Source organism: Liolophura sinensis, chromosome 13, assembly GCF_032854445.1.
Source record: "Liolophura sinensis isolate JHLJ2023 chromosome 13, CUHK_Ljap_v2, whole genome shotgun sequence".
Lineage (NCBI taxonomy): Eukaryota > Metazoa > Mollusca > Polyplacophora > Chitonida > Chitonidae > Liolophura > Liolophura sinensis.
The window spans coordinates 5,204,373-5,231,103 of record NC_088307.1 but is presented as its reverse complement, the minus strand read 5'-3'; the positions used below and the strand labels follow the sequence as shown (position 1 = coordinate 5,231,103).

Below are 26,731 nucleotides of genomic sequence, written 5' to 3'. Positions count from 1 at the left end.
GCTTCAGTCATTAAAATAAAAATCTTCTAAAAATTTGGGACAGATATTAAGTGTTGAGAGTAGAAGAATACATTACTTTACCAGCCTTTTGGAAACGTACAGACATGAGTACGTTGTTCATAACCATGTGAGAAAAAAGAAACTCAATATTTCTGCTAGAATTACAAATATATTGGCTAAAAAGAGCAGACCAGTGTCCCAAATTGTAGAAGAAATAGGGTATATGGCCAACAATGACATCTCTTGAACAATTTAATACTCAGAGATGCCAGTGAACAATAACATGAAAAAAAAAAACATGGCAGTATCTAGATAAACACAGCCAGTGTGTACATTGTATGTGTGTGAAACTGGACAGCTGTCAGGGGAACTGTATTCTAGTATGTACTCTAATATATTAGCTATGCATTATTAACAAATGGACACCCACACAGAACCTGGCTATATTTGTGTAAGATAGCAGAATTTCCATTTGTCACCTGAAGGTGGTCGCAAACGAGCAGATAGGGCCGAGCTGACAGTCAGGTGTGGCTGTCACCTACACCACAACCTCTGTTTATGCGCAGCTTTTAATGAGGTTTTTGCCACAACAGGCAGTTAGCAAAGTACTCAACATTTGACATAATTTCTTGTCTCTTCTGTCAGAAATTTTGACGATTGCTGTGGTTCTAGTGATTGCTCTAGTGGCTCTAGTGATTAGGTAGATGTTAGAGAAGTGGCCATTGCACTAATTTAGTCAGCGAAATTACTACAACCCGGAATATCACACAACTAACTAATCACCTGTCGCTAGCTCTCCTTTTACTGTGATACCAGACGCGAGAATCGCGTTAAGATGCCTCAAATAACTTTTTTTTAATTTATTTATTTATTTGATTGATGTCTTATGTCGTACTCAAGAATATTTCACTTATACGGTGGCGACCAGCATTATGGTGGGAGGAAACCGGGCAGAGCCATGACCATCTGAAGGTTGTTTGCAGACTGTCTCCTGTGCCGTCCGATAGGAAGCCAGCATGAGCTGGACTTGAGCTCACAGCGACTGCAATGGTGAGAGGCTCCTGGGTCATTATGCTGTGCTAACACGCTGACCAACTGAGAATAACTCTGTAGTTTAGGGGAATCCTCTCCTATGCACTGGGCTTTAGTCACACAAGACTTTACAAGTACATGCTGTTTCGGCTAAATGTTCTCCGTTTGATGTAGGAACTGCAATTGACTTGGTAAATTTGTATTCAAAAAAAATAATTAAATAAAAAAATGTTTGGAAATGACAAACCCAGAGCAGGATTTAACCCAAAAGAGTCCAGGAATCTTGGGGTTTTTTTTAAATCACTCTTTCACCATCATATCAGTCCTATCATAACAGCCTCTCCTTGTAACTGGCTGTTCCACATGCAGACATTCATGTTCTCTGTACCATGGCAACGCCATGGGTAAAATACTGGTTGCCATGGTAATTACATACAGGTACCTTTATGAGACCTTTATTATGAAGTTACATGTAAGATGGCAAAGTCTTAGGCCTTAACTCACAGGCAATAACCCAGTTTGAAATGGAATTCTAGTTTCTTACACATTTGACTTCTTGACCCTATATTATTTAAGTCATTGTGCCATGGCAGTGTTGCATATAGGGCATGCATCTATTGTAACAGAGTTTCTGTTTGTTGAGACATGTTCTCGCGGCCAACTGGCACCACTGCTGGCCACCCAAATTCCACTCCAAATCATCTGAAAATTACTCTCCAAAATTACCCAACGCACAGCGATGACTATGCAGAGATGCCACATTCACATATCAAAAATTGCCTACCTGTAGCTTGAACATCCAAAACTATCAACTGCTGGCTAACCCATTAGTCTGAACTAAATCTACATATCAACAGCGATTGGCTGGAATTTGGCAGGAGCTACTTTCTGCTTATCCTGTATAGGCGACAGTGCCCATGTGTCAACTGATACATGTACCTGATCAAACAGTGTAATGCCGTCAGCTGATAAGCATACACAGACACCCTGAATGTGTAAACAAAATCCCAGTATTATTGTTCCCCTAAGTGCAACTGAACAGGCTGGTAATGACAGGCTTGATGGTAAAACATGATGCATGCATCATAGCTTTATAACACCTACGTAATTATTAATGCTTATTGCAGGTCATCTCATGCATACACATACATACGTATATACTTTCACGAACATACATTTGTGGAATGAAAGACAATTTGGTAAAAGCTTTGAAAGGCTGAAAATTTTAAAAAATTCTCCTCCCCACACAGATTTATGTGGGGTAGTGACATCACTGGAGCAGCTTTCCTGTGCTTACACTAGCTGTACATATATACCATTTAACAGTGGGAATTCCCCTTAAGCTCAGTTGCCTTGAGTTAGTTTATCCAATCTACCTGGTCTAGTTCTACCTGCTTCTGAGACCAGGTGCCAAAGACTCTACCTGTACCATACCAAGTGATCTTTTTCTTTGTTGTCGTTGGTTATGTAATACCTTTCAGCCAGGTAAACACTCCCAAATCCATTCAAAATTATACTTCATTTCTCTCAAAAAACATCGCTAGTATCATTCAGAATAGAATTATCTTGTGTAACATGCTGCAAGAACGTTAATCTGATCTGATCAAATCCAACGGATACAAGATCGCTGACAGCGATTAAAAATAGGCATTTTCCTATGCACTAACTTTGGGAGGACCATTTTCTTCATACACCAGGTTTGTTACCCACCCAGTGGTCTCTAGCTTCCGATCTGTCTTACAGAATACGGTGGCACGTTCCCATAAAGCTAGGTATGAGAGCCTCACATTTGTATCCTCAACTTGCCCACTATGACAGGAGGCCAGTGCACCCAAAAACAGGAGATATGACAAAGTTTAACATAAATTTTTGCTTACAGAATGCAAATCTAAAGTGAAATGAACTCATAGTAAGTGCACTGTTTTACATATGCACAGTACTGGTATTTAATTTTTACCTGGTTTTGTCACAAATGTACATTCTACAGGACTGTAAGCAAGGAGATTCAAGTTCACAAACCATTGTGACTCAAAGAGGAAATTATCCTTCAACCATTACACAACCATTTCTAAATTCAAAGACTTAAAGTAAGAAAATATTACACATGTTGTTTCACAGATGAAATATATCTCTGTAAGACCCTGGACAGCTTCAAGAGGGTGTCAACAGACAATATCTGTTATTTTGAAAGCTGTTTAGCGCTTTCATTGTTAACCTCCACAGGTAACTTACCTGGAGAGAAATCCCAGGTAGATGTAGCTGATCAGACAGAGGAAAGCCATGGCAGGACAGCTGCGAGGCCGGCGGTCTAATGATGGAGACATTCATAGAGTTTTTTTCTTTTTTCACACAACAATGCTGCCTTCAGAAAAATGCCTTGTTTTACTTGCGTGAACACCACTTTTCACATGTGGTCACATGTGCACCTAATCTGGTATCTTGAAGTGACAGTTCTGTCCAAGTGCTCCAAAGATAGCAAAAAAAAAAAAAACCTAATACTTCAAAATAAACACATGCATCAGTTTTTGAAAATCAACCCTGTGCGCTCTCCGCTGTTCTCCCTTAGGGCGGACAACACTGTCTCCTGACTATCTTGCAATATGGTGGTTTAATAACATTTCAAAGGCGACATTCCCAGCAGCCTCACCCTTTTACCTGGACAGCAATCTCAAATCAGAAATCACTTACACAACTGCTCTCAAATTTTTCTTCAACAACTGCACTGTCCTTGGACAAGCCAGCAACTGCGGTATGCTGTAGTTGAGACCAAATACCACCTTGGAATCTATCAGGACCACTTTTAACTTCCAGATAATTAGCAATGTAAAACCACTGTGACTACAAGTCACATTAATTCCACACTGCTGACAGCCAGAATCTACTGGTGATGATGAATGCTCCTGGACAACTCCTCAGAGATCTGGTGGAATTATTCTATCATTCTATTATATCCATCATGGTTGAAGTTGCCAACAGACGTTGTGGCTGATACTGGTAACCATATGGATGGGTTTGAGGACTATTTAAAACTGGACTGTCAACGTCGTGAATTCACTATAGCACAAAACCAGGTCAAGTTTGACTGCTGTATGAATGTTAAATTTTGAAAATCTCTGACCTAACAGGTGCCTGTAACTGCTGTCCTCATTACAAAGTGTTACCTTGAGCCAGTGCCATTCACTAAGACCTCACATGTGCATGTAATAAGAAGGGTCGGACGCTCAGTTATCACTGCAGCAATGTACGCCAGGCTGTCGTCTCTCCTTTACCCACGTCAGCGGTTGATGATCCACGGAGCTAAGACTGATAGGGTAAATTTACACCTGTACCCTCAGGCTACCTTAACGGCGGTACAGTACGAGCACACTCAGGTAAGCCTCACATCAGTTCTGGCTGTAATCCCTGCTGTGTGCATGTCATGGGGGAAATTTAACCAAGTCCCTTACATACATGTAGCATCAATTACAGCACTGACCCATTAGAGATCTGGACAAATCAAGCTTACATCTACATACATGCACTGAAGGGAGATGGTCTGCTCTAAGGTCTATCCATAGCCAAATGTGTGCATGCTGTGGTACTACACTGTATGTGTATAGGTAGTGCATAGGCAATGTGGAAATTAGGGCTTGTTGATAGTTACATCTCTAACAGGTTAGGACTGCTGCTGGCCTGTTTCCTTCCAGTGTGGGGTTTGTGCGATTAGGGGTGGGTGTGATTAGGGAAGAGTGGATCCAGGGACATGAAGGAGGGGGGAGGGGACATAAAGGGGTCAGGGAGCAATTGGTCAAGCCTCACACAAGAGTTCTGACTAAGCAGATGACATTGGTTACAGCACCTTCAAGATAGCCAAATCCACTGTGTGCATACCTTGATAAGGTGTCACCAAGCTGGCAGAACATGCCTGAGTACACTACAGGCATGATTTGTGAACAATAATCACTTTCCTATAAGAGGGAGTGACAGGTGAGGACCTACATGTCCTTGTTACAGCCTTTATAGTGTCTGAATTAGTTGACTCACTCTGCACAGGTAGCTTGCCCACCTGTTGATTACCTTGTAAAAATCAGAGCCCAGACAAAGCACACCTGGCCAGACTGGTCAGTTGTACTTAAGCCCTGTTCCTCCGCAATAATCCAACCTGAATAGCACACACACACCCCTTTTACACAGTGCTTAATAAACTTTCTGAACACATGAATCATACCGTGCAATTTCAAAAGAAGTTCAGATTTTGCAAAAACAACAAATCTGAAGGAAAGATCTGTGAGTGGATATGCATGTACTGTCGGTATCAGACAAGAATTCATAAATAAATAAATGTTTCCAGAAAGTTAAACACGTTCAGTTCTCTTTTCTAGAATGAATAAATTAATAGTTAAGTGGAAGAAAGGTTTAAGAAACCACACCAAAAAACAGTTGAAACACCCATGCACATACATGTACATGTAGATTCCGACTTCCATCCAATATGATGAGTTAAGTCCAGCTCATGCTGGCTTCTCCTGTCGTGGTTGTGGGTTCTCCGCAGGCACTCCCATTGGTTTCCACCCACCATAATGCTGGCCGCTGTTGCATACATGTAAGTGAAATGTTCTTGAGTAGGGCATAAAACACTAATCAAATAAATAAATAAATCCATGCAAGTAGAACAAATCTTCAGGATCATAACCTTAGGCTTGACACAAAATTCAGGAAGGCTTCAGCCATGGATGTTAACATTATCGTCTGCTGTAATGGCATAAATACTGAGGAAAACAATGTACAAACTGACATGCCCTAGAAGTGTATCAAACCATAAGGTCAATTCGGACTTTATCGTGAATGCCATGCAGTATAAATAGAATAAGTCTTCATCCAACCTATTACACTGGATATACTCTAATTCTTCAACCTTTTCAACCACCTCTGAAACCATGATATTTTGAAACATTAAGAAAGAACAATTAGGTGTAGAGAAATAATTTGCACAGTTTATGAAGCTTGCATCTTTAGTGACACAAAGAAACCATTTTTATTGTGATTTTCATAAATAAATGTATGTCTAAATTCCACTGAAAAAAGTGCTTTTGTCGTTGAAAAGGTTGAAGATTTTCAGTAATTTACATTTTTTTGACATCAACCCATTTCAATAGCCATACGGAAATTCACTAAAATGCTGTGTCTATTTCATTTTAGGATGTCATGTCAGCGAACTCTTCAACCATAGGTGTAAGCGTATGAAGTATCCTTTATACAATGATTGGATGGTATTATCCAAAAAAAGAAGCCCAAGGTAACAGGTGGTGATTTACGTTTTTTCCTGAACAAAAAAACATGATCAACAGCTTTCCTTCAGGGTCAAATATCAACAATAAAAACCAAATGACCTTGATACTGGCAGTCATTAAAAGGTTATGAAGACAGGATTTTTGAAGTTTGGTAAAAATTAAAGTTTGCCAAGAAAAGCCAATAATGCACCCTTGAGTGCCTGACAGTGGCACGTGAAAATGCCACACAGAGAATCAAATTTTTTCTTAGCTGTAACGGTAGCTACTGTGGTGAATTTTACTAATAATACCAGCAGTCTAGACAGGAAGGTTTTTTTTTTCGAACAAAAACAAGATATCACACAAAGCTATGATTACAACGCCTGTGCATCTGAAGAGACAAATCATATTTTACATGTATATGTACTACCTGGGCTAATTTGACCCATGTGTATAAAACTTTTCTTCACCCATATCTGTCTACTGCATCATTTTATAAAGCCTCCAAGCCATTCATAATTTATACAGATGTACATATATTCATTGCAGGGGAAAAGCATTTATAGTCATGTATATTACGTCATTTATTTATTTATTTGATTGGTGTTTTACGGCGTGCTCAAGAATATTTTACTTATACAACGGTGCCCAGCATTATGGTGGGAGGAACTGGGCAGAGCCCGGGGAAAACCATGACCATCAGCAGGTTGCAGGCAGACCTTCCCACGTACGGTCAAAGAGGAAGCCAGTGTCATTGCGCTATGCTGATGTGCTAACAAAGATGATCTATTAACTTTAAAGTACTAGATCTCTTTTCTCAAAAAATTTAAAACTGCCATTGTGTCAACTTACACGTATGTATTATGCTACAATCAGGAAACATGTTTTGAGTTTCAAATCAAACATTGCAATAATGTCGATTTAATTACACCTTTAATCTTCAATACACAATTTGCTAAGCCAGCATACCAATGCAGCTGCTCAAGAGTCGTGACAAAGTCTGTCTACATATATACATGCAGGAGATTTAAATGTCAAACTCTGCTAATCAACTGCTGCACTCTACGACCTTCAAATGTGTATGGGCCATTGTATGTGGTCCCTGTATAAAAGGCCGAACCTTGACCTAAACTCTGTCCAAAACATTTCCTGACCAGTGTAAACCAGACAAAACCGGTATTCAGCAATCCAAATTCTACACAGCAGGAGAAAAAAGTCTGCAGAGGAATTTATACAAAGGTCTGCGATTATCAGTTAGAAATGTGTAACATGGAAATGCTTTTACCTCCTCACTGGGTCACTAAGTGACTCAATGCTCACTGTGTTTATTGTGAGCTTTGTCTCACTGGACTGTTGAAAGTTATGCTCACTGTGTTTATTGTGAGTTTTGTCTCACTGGACTGTTGAAAGTTTAGACAAACAACCTGGCATCATAATCTGTCAATAAATTTAATACACCAATATATACCAATACAACCGGACAACAAAAGTACTATATTTTACTTAAAGTTCAACTTTTTTTCAAGTTGCACATTTTGCTTGATTCTGACTGATTTATCCATGCTTTATTTTGCTTGATTTTGACTGATTCATCCATGCTATATTTCGCTTGACTCTGACTGATTTTTCCATGCTGTATTTCGCTTGATTTTGACTGATTTATCCATGCTATATATTGCTTGATTCTAACTGATTTATCCATGCTTTATTTTGACTGATTTATACAGGCTATATTTTGCTTGATTTATCCATGCTGTATTTCGCTTGATTTTGACTGATTTATTCATGCTGTATTTCGCTTGATTTTGACTGATTTATCCATGCTATATATTGCTTGATTCTAACTGATTTATCCATGCTTTATTTTGCTTGATTTTGGCTGATTTATCCATGCTTTATTTTGACTGATTTATCCATGCTATATTTTGCTTGATTTATCCATGCTGTATTTCGCTTGATTTTGACTGATTTATTCATGCTGTATTTTGCTTGATTTTGACTGATTTATCCACGCTATATTTCGCTTGATTCTGACTGATTTTTCCATGCTTTATTTCGCTTCATTCTGACTGATTTTTCCATGCTTTATTTTGCTTGATTCTGACTGATTCATCCACAATATACATGTATTTTGCTTGATTTTTGCTGATTTATCCATGCTATATTTTGCCTGATTTTGACTGATTTATTCCGGCTATATTTTGCTTGATTTTGACTGATTTATCCATGCTTTATTTCCTTGATTTTGACTGCTTTATCCATGCTATATTTCGCTTGATTCTGACTGATTTTTCCATGATATATTTCACTTGATTCTGACTAATTTTTCCACACTTTATTTCGCTTGATTCTGACTGATTTATCCATGCTATATTTCGCTTGATTCTGACTGATTTATACATGCTACATTTCACTTGATTTTGGCTGATTTATACAGGCTATATTTTGCTTGATTTTGACTGATTTATCCACACTTTATTTTGACTGATTTATCTACGTTTTATTTCGCTTGATTTTGACTGATTTAATCCATGCTATATTTCGCTTGATTCTGACTGATTTATACATGCTATATTTTGCTTAATTTTGACTGATATATCCATGCTTGATTTATCCAACCTATAATAATTAAGCTTTCAAAATTCTGTATCATTTGCCCACCTTATACTACTCATGTTGGGCAACTTAAAATTTTTTTTTTTTTTGGGAAGTTTGATTGATTTCTTATCACGAAAACTTAAGTGTTGGGATCAGAAGTATCGTGCTGTCATGCTTCTGAAAGTTAAAGTGTTCCCAGAGTGGGAGGCTCCTGGGTCATTTCGTCGTGGTGGCGTGCTAACCAAGTCCACCCCCCTTTATTTATAAAAATGGCAGGCGGGAGGGAGTAATTATCTTAAGAGATATCCACAAACCAGCTGGATTTTTCTGATGCTCTGAATCCCTCGAGAAGTCGTCGCAAACTAATCTTGTATGTTATCTGCATAAGTATGTGGATCCAGAAACAAAAGTGGATAAGACCTACTCTAAATCTTCAACCTTTTCATCCTCAAAGGCAAATTTTTCCCTGAAATTTCTCCATACAATCATTACAAAAACAACCCTAAAAACTTTTTTTTTGTGTCCCTAAAGATGGAACCTGCGGATGGTTGTGGGTTTCCCCCCGGGCTATGCCCCGTTTCCCTCCCATCATAATGCTGGCCGCCATCATATAAATGAAATATTCTTGAGTATGGCGTAAAACACCAAAAATCATATAAATAAATACCTAAAGATGCAAGATTAAAAAACCTGTGCAAATTATTTCTCTACACTCAATAGTTCTCTCAGAATGTTTGGAAGTATTGGTTGCAGATGTTATTCTTCTCCTGATTAATATAGGTGTTAAAATACTGTATAATGGGCTAATGATTTCACGTGAGTATATATATCACTGGTGGCTCATCCATATCCTTCACATAAACACAACCCCAGTGGTAGTATACATGTTGAAATTGTCTCAAACCATCCCAGACTACATGGAAAAACACTACAGCCAAATAAATAAGTTACCCCAGGGTGGCAGTACTAATGGGCCTCATAATAGACATAACATGGCCAAAATATGGCCGCAGTGCAATCAGTCCTGTAACCAGCATTTTCCTGCTGCGTGCATGAATGGCAGGCTGCATTTAATATTTATGCACTAACTGACATTGACGGAACTGTTCTCAAACAATGGCCGATCTCCCCCCATTCCACTTTTTATACCAAAGCATCACAAGAGCTTTAATGTGTCTAGCAGCTGCTATTTGTTAACAGAGGGAACCCTACACACACAGGCCATTTTACTTATTAAAAAAATGGATATAACATGCTTTATGTTACAGGGGTCAAGGTGTTTGATATTTTCAGCCGTTCACAGTGACGGCCTCAACAAGAAATGAGGTCATCCAATATGACATAAAGCTGCAAATATATTGGATTTCATTTTAATACAGACAATGTAAAACTGCAAAAATATATCAAATATCAAATAACTGAAAAAATACATCAAATAATGATTTATGTGTCTTAAATAGACATACTGGCGATTGCGGAGAAATTATTTTACTGTTATTTTAAACGTCATCTACATAAAGTTGAGACTTCCAGGTGGCTACTGACATTTTTTTGACTTTGAGTGAACAATCAAATATTCACTTTTATCTGGGGTTTCCCTTCAACCCTCAAATCTCTATATTTAGAAAGACTGACTTCTTTTAAGTCAGTGACCTCCCCTTGTTGTTGAGATGACGGGAGAAGTTCAGCGAACTTGATATGTCAGACATGGTATTGTGCCGTAATTATGTGGTCTACCATGTAACTTCAGTTCTTCTGTACAGTCGAGAATAAAATGGATACTTTATAACACATAATCGATAGAAAGGAAGATCGCTTCTGGTTTACCAGACTTGCCTGTATAATCGGCTGTGTTGAATCTGTGGCTCAGTTTTACTTTCCATGTGCGATCCACGAGCAAAAGTTGGATTTGGGGATTCCCTGTGCTGCCTCATTTACATGTTATCTCATCGAACAGTTAGTTCAGATCAGTGACAGATTTCCCTTTACAATTCTCACAACTGACAATTTTCGGGAAATATAGGCTTCAGAGGTTTATTCAGGAGTCAAATGCAACTTATTGCTGTATTTCACCTCAAAAATCCTGAATTTCTTTCAACAGTATGTCTCTTAAAATTACAAATATTTGTATGAGTTTCAATGTACTGTCATCACTATTATTTCAAACTGTTAAAAATGAGTGACTGACCAAACATAATGGACCAAACACTTAGCTGTAATGGGCTCCTTAATGCTATTAAAAGCTATTAATGAAACTGCACTTTAAACCCTACTTCCGTGAATGCATTTTGGCACTTTCAGAATAAATCAGAAAAAAAAAAAAAAAAAACACCAAATACAAAAACTGAAAATTACACATGCCTGTTAACCATCAAAATAGACTGAAAATGTTTGTACATGTGTATCGTACATGTGTGATGTCTCCTGTGGTTTATTTATTCCCGATGAACTACTTTTAAATGGGTCACTGATGCATTAATCACAATTAAAAGCTATGAAGAGCCTTATTTCAACAGAAACACCGCTCATTTTGTGGTACAGCTCCTGCTAAAACCGAGAAGATGTCTCATCGAGTTTCGTGAAACTCCAAAACACAACACAACACAACCATATACAGGAAATGCAGCTACATTAGTACATCCTGCGGTTTGTCGTTCATAAGTTTTGAGTTGCTGTTTTATTGAAGGTTTGCATTTGTACCATTTGACGGAAACTGCTCACCTGTATTATCAAGAAACATACAATACATGCCACATCGTACACAACATCAAGAGACACATCATAAAAAATCTGATCAGAACAACATGCTATAAAAAGTCTGCCAACGCAGACTGGAATCTCGTGTCCTCTTTAAAATCTTATCAGAACTGAAGACAGTTTCCTTGTCTCCTACGTCTCGTAACGACACAAGCTACGTGTAGCTGAGCAGCTGTTACCTGTTACGCACATGTAATGTGAGATCACCCAATCCAAGCCAACCCTAAACTAACGTCGGATTTTATTACACACATTAAAAGTCTGGGCACAAACTGTTTAAAATATGAAATCTACATAAACCGATGCGAACAGAATTTCAGCGAAATGCCACGGCAGTATTAATTTGCACATATCAAAGCTCTAGGCTCTTATTTCACGTTAAATAGCATGTATATAATGTATCTGGGAATTATCTTCTCCCCTTTTATTGTAAAAAAATTATGACAACATGTGCAGAATACCAAAAATACGTGTTTATAAACATGACATTTTTTACCCTCAATATTAATAAAATATTGGATAGACAGCAGCTTTATATTTTAACAATCAATGTGTGTCTGTATCCCCCAAAATTTTCAACACGGTAAAATTGTTTCTTCCAAAGAGAATACAATACATGAAAATATGCACATTCTTTTATTAGATATTTCTTCCAGAAAGCATTGTAATCTACACCATGCGTATTCCAGTGCCTGTGATGAAATGTCCGGGTACAATCACAGTAAGGTCACAGTGGCCGAAGTTCCATAGCATGTGATATTTATAAACTACACTGAAATACATGTACATGTGCACAGGTAAACAAACCTGTAAACATGAAAGGAATTCAGAAACATCCTTGATGGTTTCTACTGACATGTGCATCAAAATACATGTTCAAACAGCTTGCACACTAAACTGTGACTGATGTCGAATGTTTGTTTAATACAGACAGTAAATCCATTAGCAGAGCAAACTGCATGTATGCTAATTTTTTTCTCTTGTGCGCAACTGTTTATAAATGACAATTAGATTCTTCATTTCCGTCGAGAATTAAACTGGACCTACACATTGTATCAAGTTGGTGGATACAAAGCTCAGGCACAATACACGTAATATTCACCTCTTTGTTTAAAAGTAAACTTTGTAATAAACAAGGGTGATAACAAATGTACACTGTACATGGGTTCTGTCCATTGTCATCCCACCATAATGCTGGGCGTCATCGGATAAGAGAAATATTGAGTACAGCGTAAAAAACCAATGAAATAAATAAATACACTGTACATGTATGCAAACAACCACTGGTTTACACCAAAATTGATTTTGATTTCTTTATTCATTTGATTGGTGTTTTACGCCGTACTCAAGAATATTTCACTTATATGACAGCGGCTAGCAATATGGTGGGAAGAAACCAGGCAGAGAACGGGGGGAAACCCACGACCATCCGCAGGTTGCTGAAAGACCTTCCCACCTACGCCTGGAGAAATTGTTTTTGACACAGACAGTAACACTTTCTCACATCATCCATACACCTCGCTTTCCACATTATATATATATACATGTACTTTAAGTTTCTTGGCAACAGCGAGCTTAAAATGACTTAGCTTTTTTTTTTCATATATTATTTACAGCGCTGACCACATCCCAAATGTACCTCTGATATTATAAATGCCAATAAAATTTCAACTTAATAAATGCAGGAGTCGAGATTGATCAAATGAAAGAAAACATCAACAAACATTTGATATTTGTACTACAGCGAGACATACCTTGTTGTGCATATTGATACTGGAGGGATGGCATTTTCCTCCCTCTGATGACTGGAGAGTTCCTCATCTGATGCTCCTTTGATAATTTCTTCAACATGTGTTACTTTCTGATCTGGGTTTTCCAAACTGACTTCATTTCCTTTATTCTGAAAAACATAATACAGACTTAAAGTACTGAATGTAATACTACAACATTCCTAATGAGGTCCTAGATCTTTGCTATTTTAAAGGGCTGTGGGTTTGAGTCTGGAGGTTTGTCAGCTACCTGCTGAAGGGCACTGGTTTTATTTTTCAGATGGGCACTTTGATTTCCTCCACTCAGGCATGTGACAGCCATAATATCAGTGACAATATATTCTCAGTACTACTTTACATGATAATCCCATAAATAAACAAATAAATAAGTGAATAAATAAATGAATGACTTAATTTAAAAGGTACTTTATTACCACAAAAGCTAACTGAACTTGAGACAAACTGGCATGCTTGCTTTTAATAGTTTGTTATTTAATTTAACAACCTTCACACATCAACGAACAGAACTGCATTGAGTAGCTAAATGTATACATGTACACAAGCTTGAGATCCATGTGTGCATCTAGGATACCGGTCTTAAACTGAACACTGTCTTATCACCCTTTCATCAAAGGCCAACCTATCTCATAATTACTCGCCCCCCCCACAACTCATTAATACATTTGCATCACCCTTCACTTATTTCTGCATAAACCAAGCTACATGCACAACTAATTACACGTACTGATTGCAAAACCAGAAAAGCTTGTTCAAATGGTTGAGTTCTATCGACGTTCACATCAAATGTATGCAAGATTTCATCAATATTGGGCAAACAAGCATATGTAGGCTGTAGTTTAATATATACAAAGACTTGATTTAAGTATTAAACCTTAACATTCCTAGCTGTATTCCTCTGATTAACAAACAAAATCAAGAGTAATGTAATTCTTCAACTTTCCTCCATGTTCGCAAAGTGTTCATTTATAAAAAGGGTTATTTAAGCATATTCTGAAGGCTTTATTCCATGTAAGGTAACAAAATTATATTTTTTGTGAAGCTCTGAAATTGGCCAATCCATTCAATATAGTTTTGTCTCCAAAATCTTATTATAAATATGTATAAATTGCCCTGGAAATTGCTCTTTCACCTGGAAAAAGGTTGAAGAATTAGGGTAATGTGCAATTCAGTCATGGGGAAAATTTTGGGTCGGATATCCTAGTCCTTCAGAATTGTCCAAGGGGGGATAAGTCACACAGGCAAGGAGGATTTGACCACAGCTATGCCACTGAAGGTTCACACAGTCAGACACTGAGTAGCCACATGTATATCGTGTACATGTATACGGGCACACACCCATATATACCAGGTGTGTATCACATGTACATTTTATAAAGCCTGTAAGTAGAAATACCGGGTACATGTATACTGTGACTCAATAGTTTCAATACACAGGCAGATTCAGCATGTCTCAACATTGTGCTTCTTCCATTCATTATTATCTTATGTACATTCTTCCAGACTCTTTCACTTGTGCTGCATTGAGCTTACAGTTCATTCTTGCCTACCATTGTGCCTTATTGCCTACCATTGTGCCTTATTGCTTACCTTGTGTGCCTTTATTGCCTGCCTTATTGTCCACCATGTGCCTTATTGCTAGCCATGGGTGCCTTATTGCCTACCATGTGTGCCTTAGTACCTTCAATGTGTGCTTTACTGCCTACCTTATGTCTTTTCTTGCCGACCATGTGTGCCTTATTGCCTACCTTTTGTGCCTTATGGCCAACCATGTGTGCCTTATTGCCTACCATGTGTGCCTTATTGTCTACCTTATGTGTCTTATTGCCTACCATATGTGCCTTATTGCCTACCTTATGTGCCTTATGGCAAACCATGTGTGCCTTATTGCCTACCGTGTGTGCCTTATTGCCTAACTTAATTCACAATATTTTATCCCTGTCATACAGTTTTACATGATTAAATAACCACTGCTATATATGGAATCCATGGTGTAATTATCACAGCTGCACTTCTTATGGACACGTTACTAACCTATAAAATCCTGAAGAAATTCAATCACTTGTAGACCTGTACAGAGTTCTCACAATTTCTGAACTTGAAATTCAGAGAAGTTCTTGAGTACGGCGTAAAACACCAATCAAATAAATAAATAAATATGCACATTTTAAAGTTTATTTTGGAGACAATACTACATTGGTTGGTATGGCCAATTTCAGGGCTTCACAAAGAGTGTAATTCTATCAGTCTACACAGAATAATGCCTTCAGAATGCCTGAATAAACACCTTGTGAACACACGAAAAGGTTGAAGAATCACAGTATACAATTCCAGCAGCTTACTGGCAAAATAACATCACATTCCAGACTCTTATGGAGTTGTGGGGCTTGTATTTTTATAAATGAAAGAAAAATCCTAACTTAATAGTTCCACCTCAGTAGGACTAACTAGACTGAATCATGCTGAGGTGTTTGTACACTTCTGAGTCAGACTGCCTGTGTACACAATACGGATACAAAGTTCACTAATTTATGCTTTTCTTTGCATAAATCCAGCTTAATTTCATGCTTTGCATACTCTCTTAGTTCTTAGATTGCTATTTTGAGAACTGGACTTGGGATTTAATATTGACCTGGAATGTCCATTTTGCTTGATGGCTGATGTACGAATATAGTTTTTTTTAACGCTTAGATTTAACTCATTCCACAGGTTTAGCTACTCACTGATACAGTTTGCAATCTTTTAAAAAAAATTCAGTACCCATAATCCATAAACTCAAAGTCTGTGACACATCAATTTAAACTTTTTCATTGATCAGTTTTGGTGGACACTTCATGCAGCCTAACATGGCCACCTTCTGCCTGAATTGAGGGCACGAATCCCCCCCCCCCCCCCACCACTTATAAAACTAAATGTACCAGTATCTGACAGAGAATCAATTGGCAGCCAGAGATCGGGTAGTCACAGCTGGACCTGTTATCAGGGGCTATGTGCTACAGATGCCATGCGACATACCTGAACACATGTTAAAGACAGCCAGAACAACGCATACACAGATACATGTGACGTACATGTACCATCAGTGGTATTAATGCAGAAGAGGAACACAGACAATTATACCACGGGCAAAATTTCTAGCAAATGAAATCACCCCTTGTTAAACAGCTGGCTTTACTTGGCAAAACTTTATATACTTGAACTTTATGAACATATGCATTTTATATTAGGGTCAAATCAGCTCCAAATTAAACGTGGATGCTCTTTAATTACATTAAATAATTTGAGCTAAAAACACTAAAAAAGTGTTCAAATGTACTACATAATAATTAATATTAATAAAATCACATTTTTAACAGTGATTAATCAAATTAAAAACATATCATTCAAATTGCCTTGCTGTTTAATTCTCCTACTAAAAAATTTGTATAATTTGCCCTTTCTATTTTCTTCCTGTACCTGTGCTTTGGAGGCTTTATCCAGAGTTGAATCTTTGCCTTTTGTTTTATGATATAGTTTATTTATTTATTTGATTGGTGTTTTACGCTGTACTCAAGAATATTTCACTCATACGACGGCGGTCTATGATATAGACAGTCATCATACCTACAATACTGAATCAAAGCCCCCGCAGTGACACCTGTGCATGTACGACACACCTACATACAATATGGTTCGACACACCTACATGCAATATGGTTTGACACACCTACATGCAATATGGTTCCAATCAGTCAGGTACATGTTGTTATGGCATGTTACCTGTTTCCCCAACCACAAGACACAGAAATACCAGGTACACTCACATACAGGTAAGCTGGGATTGATCTACAAACAGGTGAACAGTTTGGACACTCATTTTGTACTGCTACACTGCTAGTTTCACCATTTTTATACACAAAACACATGTGCCAAAATGTTTGAAAATTTATCATGTGGGATCCTAAACTTATCACCCTATAACACTTTTGGTGGGTACAAGAATTTCCTGCGTCAGGATCTGGTAAAGTGAGCACATATACCCACCTGATCTATTTGATCACCTGGTCCATTAGCCTTGCTACCTGAGATATCATCCTTCATGGGTGTGTCCAACACAGTCTCAGGTGCTATTACCTGGCTACTAACGAGATCTGCTTCTTGGACAGGTGTGGCCGTGTGATCAATGGTTCCTGCGGGTACAGGAACCAGGTCTGGATCAGCAGAGGATTCCTACAAGAAAAAAACAAGAAAAACATCCTATTAGATTTATGTACATACAGTAATTGCATACAAATATGATTTCATACGATACTCAAGATTACAGTGCTGTAAATTTCAACCACATGAATATCACTTTTAGAGGCAAATAAATGTCATAAAATATTACTTTTTTTGCTGAATCTTGCATTCTTTGGGACAGGATATCATCCCACTGTCCAAACAATTCATCAAAACTCCTTTCTAACATCAATAGAATCTGATCTCTCATGATCCGGTAACATAACCAACTTCCCCATGGACATGATGGACAAAATCTTAGGCCATTTAGAATATGTCACTCTTGCTTGTTTGTTCATGAATACTTTCATTCACACATACACGTACATTACGGCTGTCATGAATGAAAAAAACAAATGCATGTTGCTTAACGCTGTATTGGCAAAAATTTGGCTACATAATGGTGAAAAAACATTAGATATCTTTAAACAAATTAAGAGATTGTATTTCGTCATATGCATCTAGGCTGTCCATTGCCTTTAAATATTTAATGACAACATCGCCCATCGACAGTGTCAAGCCATCAAAATACTGAGTCACCCATTGAGAATCGGTAGAGTGCATCTACCTGGTGTGACAGGATATGTCTCGTCATGTATCTTATTGGCAGCATAACATGGAATGCAAAGAGTCGGTAGTCACAGAGCCAAGATGACCCCACCCATCTCACTGAGATGCCCTATTCTGACAAATCAGTGCATTTTAACAAGGGTGGGTACATCTACATGTACACAGCTGTCTGCAATAATTACATGTAATATTATCCATAATCAATGACTTTTATTTCCGGGAATATTTATTTTACATGATTATTAATAATTTGCGAGGTGAAGCAAAAAAGCAGCCCTAGTTCTTGTCATTATTATATATACCTGGCAGTGTTAAAATTTACTAATTTACGCCACCTTGCCACAAAGTTATGTCGAAACACTGTCATAACGTTGAAACTCCGAACTCCAAAACTGAACTTTGTAACAAAGACTAACATCGAACACTTAAATATAAAGCCACTGAGCCTTGAACAGGTGGTGCATGTATGTGAAAGAGAACTGGGTAACATCGTGGCAAAACTGATCCATGTACATGTTATGTATGTGAGGTTTTAATAGCCACCAAAAGCCTGCTAATGTGACACAAAAAGCAGGAAGCAGCCATGCATAGTGTATGATGCAATACAGTACAACCTCATATATTATACGAGTGAACCAGCAGATTTCTTCACAGGAAAATGGCCTCACAGCTGACATGACTTGAACGGATTTTATCTCATCATGGATCACAATTACGTGTCAAGTGCAAACACATGAGGGTTGTACATGTGTTTGTACTGTACATGTGAAATAACTTCTGCACACATACATCATTATATAATGTACATGTACTGTAAGCATACACTAGGGTTTATTTATTTTAATGCTGGGTATGAATTTTTCAAAAATTTCCCCCTTTATATATAGGCTGAAGATCATTTGATACATCTGCTTTTTAAACTGATTGCTTTACTTCACTGTTTTTTTAATTTTTCAAATTTCATTGCTGGTTATGAATTTTTCAAAAATTCCCCCCCCCCCTCATATGTAGGCTGGTGATCATTTGGTACATCTGCTTTTTAAACTGATTGCTTTACTTCACTGTTTTTTTAATTTTTCAAATTTCATTGCTGGTGATGAATTTTTAAAAAATTCCCCCCACCCCCCCTCATATATAGGCTGGTGATCATTTGGTACATCTGCTTTTTAAACTGATTGCTTTACTTCACTGTTTTTTTAATTTTTCAAATTTCATTGCTGGTTATGAATTTTTCAAAAATTCCCCACCCCCACCTCATATGGTGATCATTTGGTACATTTGCTTTTTAAGCTAACTGCTTTACTGTTTTTTAAATTTTTCACATGGATATGTGATTACTAGTTTTTATGTGAGGAAGAAACAGAAATGTCCAGGGAAACCACCAACTATGAACAAGTTATGTGTCAAACTTTCTCGTGAGTTTGTACATTGTACACATCATCTTGCATCTATATTGTTAAAAGATAAGCTCATCAATAAACATTAGACTGCAACCAAGGCCACACAGACAAAGAGAGCAGGAGAATCTAGAAATTTCTTGTCCAAGGTCAGGATTGAACCTGGGCCTTGTGGCAGCAGATGGGAGAAGGGCATATTACCACTGAGCCATATTCTTCCTTCCATCAAAATAATACATATCAGTACAGTAATAAATCACTAGATATCTAGAAAGGAAATCACAGTTACAGTATTACTGTAAATCTTCAACCTTTTCAACCACTAAAGAACTTATTTCAGTGGAATTTATGCATACGTTCATTATGAAAATGGCACTAAAAATGATTTCTTTGTGCCAATAAAGATGCAAGCTTCATAAAACTGTGCAAATTATTTCTCTCCACTCCACAGTTCCCTCCGAATGTTTGAAAATTAAATATTGGTTGCAATTGCGGTTGAAAAGGTAGAAGAATCTGGGTATATTAGTTTTTATAATACACAAATATAAATGTACATACAGGTTGTAAGCTTTTGCAAAAACTAGTCTAACAGTGCAGGATTCAGGCATGTCTGTATTGCATATAGGCAAACGGAAAAAGACCCAGTCTGGATAACACTTGCCCCTGGTATGGCCTTGAGCTGTCTGCACACAACACAGAGAATATAATTATCACTGACTTCACACCAACACCAATTAGGCTTTAAAAAGGCACTTCCTTTGAAAAATGATGTTTGCTTATGATTTAAACCTTGCCAAAAGAACATACACCCATACAGTTTGCTTCTCTCCTAAGGAATGTGTGTATATGTAAGACCGTGTCATACCTGTACTGTGTACAAAGGACAAAGGGTCCTTTCAACTTCACATACACACCAAAGTTAATCAATTACAAAATCTCCAACCAATTCCGCAGAAAGATATCTGACTTCAATTTATTAAATTCAAAATTTTAACTCCATTACGTTGTGTAATTTACAGCTCCAGAAGTTTAGGTTGTGAAGAAATTGGCTCTATACATAACACTTTTTCTCAGTCCTAATCTTAGTTATATGGGTCAAACGATAAGTCTTTAAGTGTATCAAATTTCAAATTCTGACTTAATTGAAAACTGGCTTTGTGGAATTTGTCCAAATCTTGGGTTCACAAAGTCATCTCCGACTTTGTATTTTATGTAATTTGTTTCCTTTTAATAACGACTCTGTTACAGTGGGGATATATGACAGCCTTGACAGAAAAACCTGAAGTATACACCCTAATTCCTAAAGCTTTTTTACACATGAAAGAGCAACTTGCGGTGCACTTTATGCACATGTTTCATTTGATTTTAAAAACAAAACTATATTGGTGGGATCGGCCAATTTCAGGGCTTTAAGAAAAGTATAATTTTATGAGTCATAACATAATTTATGACTTAAAAAAAATTGCACATCACCCTAATTCTTCAATCTTTTGGTATATGACAAGGCAATTTATGCATATTTATAATTTTCAAGACAAAACTACATTGGTTGGATTGGCCAATTTCAGGGCTTCACAAAAAAGATAATTTTATCAGTCTACACAGAAATAGGGCCTTCAAAATATGCTTTAATAAGTACCTTGCAACTATGTGAAAAGGTTGAAGAATTACAGTACAATGATCTGCACACATGTAGGCATATAGATCTGTAGATGGTGTTTTTATACCTATGGATCTAATGTATACGAACACAGGTATTAATTAACGAGTGGAAATCCATAGATGTCAACACACTCTGTGACAGACACACACCCTCCAGCAGTAAGCATCAGTCACAGCTGACGGCAGCGCTCAGTACATACATAGTATAATCTAAACAGAACGGAGATTAGGGCTATCTTTGATGGACCGGCAACTTCATTTTACATGTACATACACAATACTGGGAGACAGGAAATAACAGGACCCTGTCATGCGCTCAACAACTGCCAATCTAGAGGAAATTTATCAGTACATGTTTTAGGGGAATGTTAATATCATCATGAATTGTGAAAACTATTTTGTAATGACATCCTCTAAAAGAATACACGTAATTTACGAAGAAACCAATCATGAGATTTAAACTTACTGATATGGAGGATAAAAACTTTGCATATCCTGAAAATCTACGAATCTAGAGGAAAGGAAAGAAAACTTCTCTCTCAACAGACAGTGCCAGATATTTTCCAATGATATCACTAAGAAAACAATTAACGATGAAATCCATGTGGCTCGGTTAAATTAAACATTTCAAAACCAATTAAAATTTCACTCTGATAATACAAATTCAGAAGAAAACAAAACCACAACAAAAAATGTATATGCCAACATCACCTACGAACAATCTAAATTATATCAGCTTCTCTGTTGGATTGGTGCTTGAGGCCATGTTCTATATTTCACATACCTGTACTGTACATGCCATAAAATATGTGCTACTTGGGGGCCACATTGGCCAAGTGGTTAAAGTGCTAGTGCACAACAAAGACTCAAGAGCCTCTCATCAAGGTCATGCTGTCTAATTTGGTCACATGTGGGAAGGTCTGTCAGCAACCTGTGATTGCTCATGGGGTTCACCAGCGCTCTTCCCGTTTTCCTCTCACTGTAATCCTGGCCGCTGTCATATAAGTGAAATATTCTTATGTACGGCACAACACACCAATCAAAATCAAATAAAAAATCCTTGCTACGTGCATGTACGTGATGACAGCTACAGTGCACTTGCACACTGTCCATACCCAATTCTTCAATCTTTTCAACCGCCTCTGCCACCAATATCTTAAAACATTCTGAGAGAACTGTAGGGTGTAGAAAGTTTTATGAGGCTTGCATCTTTAATAATACAAACTTTTGATCCCTTGGTATAACACAAAATGAGTAATCGTTTTTAGTGCTTTTAAAAACGATTACTCAAAAAAGTGCTTTTGTGGTTGAAAAGTTGAGAAGCAGATATTTAAATGCACACATGACTATTCTGTCAACAATATACTCCATGTAGATATGTTACTGTACAGCCATCTGTACATCGCACCTCTGGAAAACATATTTTCTTCGTTGTGACGTATCCTGATATATACGGAATAATAAATGTAGACCCCAGCACATGTACATGTATACAGTCTGTCTTTGATGGTTCAATAGCCTGGTGGAAACCCATTCACTGTAGTCATGTACATCAACAACAGTTCCTTGAACCTGAAGTTCATGTATTAATATATAATCCATTCACACACAAAAAAAGCTATTCAACATTTCCTCTCTCGCAGAATGCACAATTCACAATCGCTGCATACATTAACTGTGGACATTCATGTACATGTGTGTCTACATGGATATGATCATTGAAGCCAGTGCAGTTGTTGTTGGCTTTAGGAATAGTGGGTGTGGTCACTACCTCACGAAATCAAAGACTGCTGTCTACCCTTTCAAAATTCACTCAAAGGCTGTTAGAACACACCGACGAAATGCTTTGAAATACTGCATATAAAACACACACCCTGCCCACCTACATAGAATGCTGATCATACCCAGGGCTACAGGGCTACAGGGCTACATGGCTACATGGCTACATGGCTACAGGGCTACAGGGCTACATGGCTACAGGGCTACATGGCTACATGGCTACATGGCTACAATTAGAGGCTAGTATTGAAGCACAGTATCCTAATTCTTAAACCCTTCACAAAGAGAAACCTTCACTTTGATCAGAATTATTCACTTATTTGATTGGTGTTTTACGTCGTGCTCAAGAATGTTTCACTTATACGACGGCAGGCAGCATTATGGTGATCGGATATTCTGCACGGAATATTGCCTTCAGAATATGATTAAATGCCAACAAAATGTCTTCTTTCTTGATGTGATAATTGGAGCTTTTACGCCTTACACAAGAACATGTCACTTTTATGACGGCTGCCAGCGTTATGATAAGAGGAAATGAGGCAGAGCCCAGGGGAAATCCACAAACATTCGCAGGTTGCTAGCAGACCTTTCCACATACATGTACAGCCAGTGAATAAACATCTTGCAAACATGCAAGGAGTTTGAAGATCTTATAATACTGAACAAGCAGAGTGAACATGGAAAATCACCTGTTATGAAGTGGTTTTAGAGATACATATTTATTTGATTGGTGATTTACGCCATACTCAAGACTATGTCCCTTATACACGTATGACAGCAGTCAGCCTAACGTTGGGAGGAAACTGAACCGAGTCCAGTGGGAACCTAATACCATCCGCAGTTTGCTTGTAGTCCCTTCCACCTATGACCAGAGACAAAGTCAGCATAAGCTCTACAAGAACTCACTGCTAAATGCTGGGCCCTGGAGGTCCAGGCAGTTTTAAAACACATTTGTTGAAGCGTATATTGTCAACACATATCAGTGTATGTGCATATGGGTATAATTCAGGCCAGCAGTGGCCTTGGTGGCTGAGGTGGTTAACGTGCCAGCATGGTGCACTAATGTGATCGCTGTGAGTTCCAGTCTTGCTCAAGCTGGCTTACTCTCCTGACATGCCTGCCCCCCCCCCCCCCCCCGGGCTCTGCCTGGTTTAATTCGAACCTAATGTTGGCCGCCACTGACATGTAATATTCTTCAGTACAGGGTAATACACTAATCAAATCAATAAATAATAAATCAAATCAAATCAAAACCAGCAGGTATTGATATTTTATAAAACTACAGTACTGCATGTACGTGTGTACATGAGTTAAATACCACTGACCCAACAACCATTTTAATATGCAAGTTTTACTAGCACTATTAAAAATTCATCTACTTGAGCTGATAGAATAAAAAACAAAAACTGGTGTGTAACCCCCACTCCAGTCCAATTCACTTCATACTTGTCTATGATGACATTCCATTTCATGGCTGCAGGGGTAAAACTGTCAGGTTTTGTCAAGTAACTTACAATCTTACTTACCTGATGCATGGTTTTGCCTTATGTACATGTATTGTCATGGGGTCCAACAATACATACAGGCATAATAGAGACCTTTTAATAGTTAGAAGCTACAAGATGTAACTTTAAACGTCAAAATTGAATTAATTTACCTATTCTAGTTTCAAGTTACAAGTTGAACTTTTAACTCCTTATTTCAGGTCTCTAATGGTCCTTTGAAAGCTTGTCGAACAAGCAGCTTGTCAACCCTAGGAAAGATCTAACTTCTATGAATGGTCCTTGGCAGCCTTCGAGACAGGACAAAGAGACTGACAACCCAGAGCAATGTGATGGTGTCATTTTATGACATCAACCTCACATACATGACATGCGGTATATAACTGATACCATTGGAAACAGATCTCTTAAATAAAACTAACAAAAATTTTCACCTGGGTCTATTGCACAATACTCACTACAGTTTGGCTCACACCATGGGGGTATATAAGGGACATATTTATATCACACAAAAATGGAATAAAAATACAACTGAGAATCAACCTTTATATTTTGCCTGCTTATATGAATTTCCTGCTTTTTCAACTCTCTCTGATCATGTTAAGTACATGTATGTCTTAAACAGGAAAAACTGCTGGGATAGTTCTAACCTTTACGGCATGAACACGCAGTGTTGATCTTACCATGGTTAACCTGGCAACATAAATTATACATTTACTCTTTTTACAAACCCTTTTGCCAGACATTGTTTCAAAATGTTTACTTGTACAGTAATTCAAAACAATACCAGCCCGAAAATATCAGGCTTTGCACTGCACTTGCTGAGCAATGTTGAGGGAACAGTTGAGGGCCCATTTCCAGTCATGAATGTAAACTAGTATATATCACAATTGTACAGGTGTACAATTACATTATTCATGTGGCATCAAAACAGCATAAATTTATGGTTTCCACGCGGCGCAAAGAAAATCATCAGTGACATTAATAACTGAACTACACAATCACAACAACTGACAAAAGACAACTGAACTAACAGATGAAAGAAGGAGACATACAGAGGCCAGACAGTCGCAGGTCACGATGACTCTACGGCAGAAATGTCAACGTCTGAATTCTGGCCAAATGCCAGCCACAACTGTCGACACGTCTGGCTTTTCCTATATCACAATGGGCTACACAAAGATTTACCTGTCTGGTTGCCGTGGCAACGATATCGGCTGATAAAATGGCCTTCAGTGTAGCATCCCTGGTTCCAGCGTTTGCTGACAAAGCTGGGGTTTCTTGGCTATGGCTTACACCCAACCTGTGGAGCAGTATTAAATAGGAAGAATGAATTAAATGTAATAAATTGTATCAAAGGAGATGTTGAAAGTGAAAATATCGCCAAAACACAGTTCAACTATGTAATGATCACCATGCTAATCAATAAATATAGACCAACAAAGTTGTCATTTATCAACAATGGAAACTAAATTATCATCGGAAGTCATCAAATCACAGATGTACATGTACTTGTGTGCATAATAAGAGCGTGCACATGTAAATAGAATTTTTCAGTTAAATTTTAATTCGTAATACAAGAATTTTCAAAATCATAATCCAACACCACACAGAAATTTTAGCATAACATGGATATGTCATATGTTTTATTAAATGTAGGCACAGAAAAGAGCAAAACTCTACATATTTGTTCCAGAAAAAAAAATATAATATTATGTGATCTTCAAGGGAGAACATCATATTTCATTGCCACAGCATCTACTAGCATGACCAGAAAATGCACACATGAGGGAGAAAAGTTCCCTTCAGACAGATATCCCATGTACATGTGCATGTAGATGTATTATACATGTATTAACCACGAATCCACTGGCCGAATGACCACCTGCAGCTGTAAGTGGACATCGTAAATATCACAGGCCCTACTATAAACTACGGACAGGTCAGAAACAATAGTCTGTCTGTAGGGAAAAAAAAAAGGAGACTTTATCCCACATCAGGTTCTCATAGCCTAAGGGTAAAAATATGTGACCCATTTATTTTCACATGACCTCCTTGCAGTATATAGGTTCTAGGTCTGTTGTAGTCTAGCTACAGGCTATACACCTCCTGGTCAGCGATACTGACCCATATTTAAGGTC

General features: G+C 37.8%; 1 protein-coding gene across 1 annotated transcript in view; it reads right to left on the bottom strand.

The window, feature by feature from the left end:
* The window catches only part of LOC135480462 (SUN domain-containing ossification factor-like), a 47,229-nt gene that overhangs the window by 16,777 nt on the left and 3,721 nt on the right, over positions 1-26,731 (bottom strand). Inside the window, exons 2-4 of the mRNA XM_064760300.1 lie at positions 25,779-25,893; positions 17,447-17,632; positions 13,391-13,536 (exon numbers count right to left, since the gene is read on the bottom strand). Of these exons, the coding sequence (XP_064616370.1) occupies positions 13,391-13,536; positions 17,447-17,632; positions 25,779-25,893 (447 nt within the window). The remainder of the gene's footprint in view (positions 1-13,390; positions 13,537-17,446; positions 17,633-25,778; positions 25,894-26,731) is intronic.